General features: G+C 48.1%; 1 protein-coding gene across 1 annotated transcript; it reads right to left on the bottom strand.

Annotated features, from left to right (window-relative positions):
* Positions 1-709: 709 nt before the first annotated feature.
* Positions 710-4,250, bottom strand: LOC131084964 (uncharacterized). Its single transcript, XM_058026722.1, has 5 exons — positions 4,205-4,250; positions 3,687-3,757; positions 2,981-3,034; positions 1,395-1,454; positions 710-1,183 (listed from the first exon to the last, which is right to left on the bottom strand). The coding sequence occupies exons 1-5, from the start codon at positions 4,248-4,250 to the stop codon at positions 710-712; spliced, it is 705 nt and encodes a 234-aa protein (XP_057882705.1).
* Positions 4,251-6,415: the final 2,165 nt, after the last annotated feature.

Raw genomic sequence — 6,415 nt, forward strand, 5'->3', positions numbered from 1 at the left:
GGCCTCCCATCTGTGGGCACCATTCCTGCAGCTCCTGAATGATTGCTTTCACTAAGCAGCTCTGAGCTCATGTGTTCCACACCACATTGTAAACACTATTCTGGCAGCCACACAGAAACTGCCCAAAACATTGGTCAAACAAGGAAGGAGCAGCTGTGTTAACAGCAACTAGACAATTTCTCCCCTTTGAAGGAGACAATAAATGCTGGGTTGCCAGTAGCTGCAGTCAGTTCAGCGTGATGCAGTTCAGCTGTTGGGAGTCAAGCCTGTATCGTTCACCACTCGAGGGAGGTCAGACACAGCAGGTGCCAGACAAGCCATGGCTGTTGGAAGATAATTGCAGCCAAGGGGTCATTCTTCTTTCCCTCCTCAAGCCCTTGTCAGTGTTGGTGAAATTACACTGAAACCGAGCAGCTGCCTCCAGGTACTGCACAGGGGAGCTGGGGCTGCTGCTGCTCCCAGAGGACCTGGGCACCGAGCTTGTCTGTCATGCTGTGGATGTACCTTTGCTGGTTTCCACTGGAATTGTCACACAGCTTGTTTGATTCGGTTTTTCAGGTGGATCTCAGAGCTTACTGTACAGTGCAGTGCATTTGTAAGAGGCCTGAGGCAGCCTGGCTAGTTCAGGTACACACTGCAGAAGAAATCTCTACCAGAATGATCCTTCGTTTTCAGAACAGTCTGTCCAATGATTTATTCACCCCTTAGGTTAAGTTGCACGGAATTTCTTTCTCTTTAGTTTTTCACTAGCACTCTCTGTGGCAGGAATCCCGTGTTTTCTTTTAATCGTGGGCTGCTTGGCCACTGTGCCATCACAGTGAGCTGCGGGCAGGGGCTGTGGAGCAGGGCCAGCCGGGGCTGCAGGGAGCTCCGCGGGGGCTGAAGGGTTAACAGCCCTCGGTGGGGCGCGGTCGGGTGTAAAGGCTTCTGTGCCTGCAGGCGGCTCCGGTGATGGCCACAGATCCTGCTCCGGGCCAGGAGGCTCCAGGGCTGCTCCGCAGTCGTTTACTGCCTGGATTTCTCTGACATTTGGAGGATTAGGGAAGGATTCTTCATCTTCTGAAGTAGCAGCATCCTCCAGAGGCACTGCTTGTGAGGCACTGTTCATCCATGGTGCATCTTTCATAGAGCAGTCAGTGTGAACAGATGCATCTTCTGAATCACCATCATAAGGATCTGAAAACTAAAATAAACATCTCTAAACATGGTGGATGATTATTTGTCGCTAAAAAAAAGCCAAACCGAACAAAATGCAATATACAATTGAGTTTAAAATCCCTTCCAACCTAAGTCAAAGACTTACTGTGGAAACTTTTCTGTTTATCCACACACTCCCCACCTCTGTTTTAGTTTTTGGATGCTACACCAAGGACTGTGGAATACCCAAAACCTACTTGTAGTCCCCTGGATTCCTTTGCTTTCTTGGGTCCTCCAGCATGTGGGGTAGGCACAACCTATTTAAGAGAAGTTAACATGGGTTTATAAGGCACTTTCCCTTAAGTTACCTAATGAAAAACAGAGTAGGTGGAAATCTTAGAGAGGAGGAAGGCAGATTATCACTTCGCTGAAAGAATAAAAAGTGTGTCTCAGTCTAACTTTTAAAAGCTTGGTAAAGTTAACCTAAAATAGAGCTAGGGTAAGTCTTTGTGCACTTAAAGCATTGCACTCAGGAGAACAATGAGTAATTACATGCCACCAGAAAAATAAACCAAACCAGCACTTAAATAATAGCAGTCAGGATACAGTTTAGAGACCTTCCTTTCCACTCAGGTCCCTTTTTGTTCTTTCACATGGGGATGATTTGAAATCCTGAAATAGTGCTTAGAGTCTGGGCCTTTTAATTAAAAAAAAAAAAAAAAAAAAGCCGTGTAGGGAGACTCCCTTTAGAAAGCACTCCCTTTAGAAAGCAAACCCCAGGTACCAAGTCTCACAAAGGAAAAGAAGTTAACAGCAAGGAAAGTGGGAAAGTTCTTGAAAAGGATCCACCACAGGTGTTCAGAGAAAGCCCCACCAGTCAGTGCTGGCTGCTTCCAGTGGGAAGAGGGAGAACTGAGCACAGCTGAGACAAAGCAGGGCTCAGGAATCTGGGCTCAACAAGAAACCAAAGGCTTTATCAGAGGAGCTGAAGCCCATTTGTGACCTTGTATTCTTGTGCTGCTTCAAGGACAGAGACACTCCCACAAAGTTCTGCTTCCCCAAAGAGCACAGAAATCCCCCAGTCCTGGGCCCTTCCTCAGCAGCCTCAGTGAGAGCAGCCAGCTCTGCTCAGGCTGGGACTGTGCAAGCCCCCTTCCACCCTGCCCAGCCATCACACAGCTGCACTTCCAGCCTGGTTCTCACAGGAGAGCAGACAACTCCAGCCTTGCCCTGACCTGTCTGGAAGCTGAGGTGGTGGCAGGCAGTTTCTCCAAGTCACAAAGCACAGTGATTCATGCACCAGCAGTGAGCATCAATTCCAAAGAGTTTTACCCACAAATTAAGTATTTTGTTCTCCACTTCAGCATCAGGTCTTTTTTCATCAGCACTAAACACACTGGTTTGGCAGAACAATGTTTAATAAGTTAGCAATTTCCATAACTAACTGCCACAGCAACAGAGCTGCTCTTAATATCCTCCAAAAGGGACAGTCAGAAGGCAGAGGTTCTCCACCCAGAGCTGCAGAAATCCCACTGGACCAGAGCTGCTGGAAGTTAACCACCAGGAACAGCTCAGGTCAGCATTTCTTAGCATGTGTCTGCCTAAAACACTCTCTCTCCTGCCTCATCCCCATAGAATTAACTTTTATAAAGCTAGTAACAGTTGTAAGAAAGAGCCTGATGGAAAGGGGAGTATTGGGTTTGGGGTTGTTTTGGGTTTTTTCCAGGCACAAAATCAACAACCCCGCAACATGCCTTGGAGGCTCCCTATTGAGGCTGAAGGAAGGGTTGGATGCACATCAGGGAATCACATCACCATCAGACACTGCAGAGTCAGTCCTTACCTCTGCCCTGCATTCAGACTCAGACTCTGTGCTTGACTCCACCGTGCACTTCTGCTGCAGAGGAGGAAAGGAAAGAAATTCCACTCAAAGTAGAAGTTATGCAGCTTCAGGCTGAAGCTTAAGTTCTGGCACCAGCTGTAGGTGCTGAGTTTCTCCAGAGCTTCCCCATCTGAAGCCAGCTTGTCTTCCCAAATATCCCACAGTTGTGGTGCTGGTTGGGTTGTGCAAGTGAAACATAAGAGGAAAACAGAAGCCTCTCTCATCACTCCTCACCCCAAAACCACAAAGGGAAGCAGCCCAGAGCATGCCTTGCACTTGCTAACAATGGTTACTCCAGCCTTGTGAGTAACTTTACAAAACATTTTTTTAGTTTGCACTGTGGTTCTGTTTGTTTCTTTGCATTTGGTAACCCTACAGCTCAGAAACGTAACTGCAGATGAATGACTGATAACACCCTCATTTTTTCTAAAGCTCTTGCGTAGAAAGAGACCTTACAAACAAAGAGCTCCCCTCATCCCCAGAGGGTAGCACTGAAGAGGAGGAATTACCTCCATCCCTCCCATTTAAATTAATTCATCCATACCTGTTCTTCATGCAATCTTTTCCAGCCGAGGCAGCTGCACCATCAGGCAAGGGCAAACCAACAAACACTTTCTGAATTGTCTTTTACCAGGCAGGTAAAGAAAGTAGCAATTTTAAAAGTTACCATGTATTTTCGTGCCAGTCTTTCCACACAGTCTGGGGTTTTAACAGAATCCTCCTTTTCCTGAGCATCGACTGAAACAGAGGGTAGGAGAGCACATTAGAGAAAACCTTCTCTGAGATAAAATGCCCAGACATGGCTACTCCCTTTATGGTAGAAAAGCTGATCAGTCCTTCACATAATCAAAGGCAGCTTCTGTTTAAAAATAAATTAGAAGCAGCCACTGTCTTCTACCACAACAAGACTTCACTCATGAGGAAAATATGATTTTTTATAGAAGCTTATACCAGACCATAGAGGTTTCTTTCCTTTTCTTTTAAGCACTGCAAGTTTTCTGAATCCTTAAAGAGGTATTTGTGCTGAAGACACCCAACCAGACTAGAGAGGGATAAATGCCAAGCTGCGCCATCAGCCTGTTCCAGGTCCCCACAGCCAAAATTCAGTCCCTGTGCACTCCCACACCCCCTTCCCCGCTCGGGGCTCTGTCCCAGGGGCTCCCTTTCCCTCCGTGTCCTGCCCACCCTCCCGCCTCCTCCGCCGCCGCTCTCTCCTCCCAGCCGAGGCCATGGCGGCCCCGGCGCCTCCCGCGCTGCCGCTTTATGGGCCGGGCCCTGCGCCCTCACACGGGCCCCGCTCAACCTCCTGCACCTGGAGCTGCTCCTGCCGAACGCGGAACCGGGCAGCAAAACTCGGGAGCGAAACCGTTCCGTGAATGAAAATCCTTTATGCGGCTGCAAGGCTCCAGCGCTGCCTCTGTGGGGCCTGCACTCCTTGTCGCTGCATTTCCCATGTGCATATAAAATACACACATATATATTATACATACATGTATACATATATTTAAAAGCACACACGCCCAGTTTGCAAGGCCTCATGGCCAGGGATGTGATGCTTCCCCTCTGCTCTCACCAGTTTATTTTCTGGAGCCCCATTTCCCTCACAGGACCCTCAGGCTGACACAAGGGCCAGCAGTGAAGGGGAGCCCCCTCTGCACCCCCAGTTCCTTCCAGAGGCAGCCAGGATGACCAGAGATGTTTATTCTATGATTTACTGGAGCAGATGATCTCCCCTAGAGCAGAGGGACAGTTGTAGCTGGACACAAAAAACTTTCTGAGCATCTTCCTTATCATTTACAATCCAGCATAGCAATTTTACTGTTCTTAAATACCAGGAACAGTATTTTTTCAGAGTTACCAGAGAGGTATGGATCAGGTGTTTTTCACAAAGAAGCAGATCTGATTTCACCCTTTAAAAGCTACATCTCCATTCCCTTTCTTGTTCTTTTTATAAGAAATGAGGAACTATCTTTACTTTTTTTCCAAATCAAATTCCTTTTCTTGCCATTATCTTTATCCTAGCTGGCTTTCTTGCACAGGGCAGAAAATACTAGTGTATAAAAACCTCAGCAAAACAAACATCTCACTCTAAAGCCAGCAGTGGGTTGTTGCTCTGAAAAGGCACCAGGAACAAGTCCCTGTGGAGGTGGAGGTGACAGTGACAGCAGCTGTACCAGGAGCAGCTCACAAACCTTCACCCATTTCTGCCTCCAGCTGATCTAGACCCTGCTGCTTACAGCTCTTTTCTTCCCTGCCTTTCCATCTCCTTATCTTCTCCACCCAGACTAAAACCATCTGATGATTACACTCCTTCTCCTCAGAATCTCCAACCATTTTCAAAACATAGCAACCAAGAACCTCACTCACCACCCCGCAGCACCTCCCACCGCTGAAGCGGGAGCTGAGGAGGCTCACTAGTGTTAGTGCCTGCAGCTCCAGCTGAGCTCAATGAGCACAAAGGACCATCCTGCCCCACCCAAACACAGGGCTGGGACTCGTTACTCCCACAAAAGCTGCCCCAAATTAGCTACAGATTCTTGTTAGCAGCAAGGTCTGAGCTCCATGGGCTGCTTGGTCTGCGAGGGGCTGCAGGTGAAATGGTGATTGCAATGGAGAGAGAGCACAACCCCCACAGCACCCGGAGCCTTTCTGGGCAGGGCCAGGCAGCAGTGACAGCCACACGGAGCATTCCAAGGGGGATCTGGGTGTCCCTCTCCCAGGCACACAGGGGATGCCATCGCTGAGCCCTGTGGGAACGAGGTGGCCCGAGGGTCCCAGGGGTGCAGCAAGTTTGCTCCAGGGTTCATTCCCATCATTTCCCAGTGTTCTGCCACTCCTCATCACTCTTGGCCCTGCACAGGCCTTGTGCCAGCCCCACAAGCTCTGATTTCCCTTGAGTCCAGGTTTCTTATGCTCTGCCGGCACTGCGTAATGCAGGGAATTATTCAAAAACACTCAACGCGTTCTCAAGGCGAGAAATACCGGAGATAACATGCAAGTTTCGCCTGAATTATTCTCTTAGAGATAAATCAGTTTTCAAGAGAGGTTAAGACTTGTGCCATCACTGGCCAAGGGGAAAAGTCTTTAGCATTATGTAAATTTTAAATCCCAGTGTTACTAATTGGAAGACGCTTTCACCATTTTTTACACAAGATCTCGTAGAACAGATTTTAGTCACAAGTCACACATACCTTAGAATCTCCCTTAGGTTTGATACTATTGAATACTATTTTTTGATACAGGTCTTGAGGCAGTAACTAAAGCTTGCTGAAGTCTGCTCTTCTGATAATTGTTATTACAGCAGCAGTACAACCATCACTGTGAGGAGTGGAATTGAACACAGAGGGGTGGAATTTGCACAGCCAGGCTGAGCAAACAGCTCCTGTGAGACACAGG

Source organism: Melospiza georgiana, chromosome 6 (assembly GCF_028018845.1).
Source record: "Melospiza georgiana isolate bMelGeo1 chromosome 6, bMelGeo1.pri, whole genome shotgun sequence".
NCBI lineage: Eukaryota > Metazoa > Chordata > Aves > Passeriformes > Passerellidae > Melospiza > Melospiza georgiana.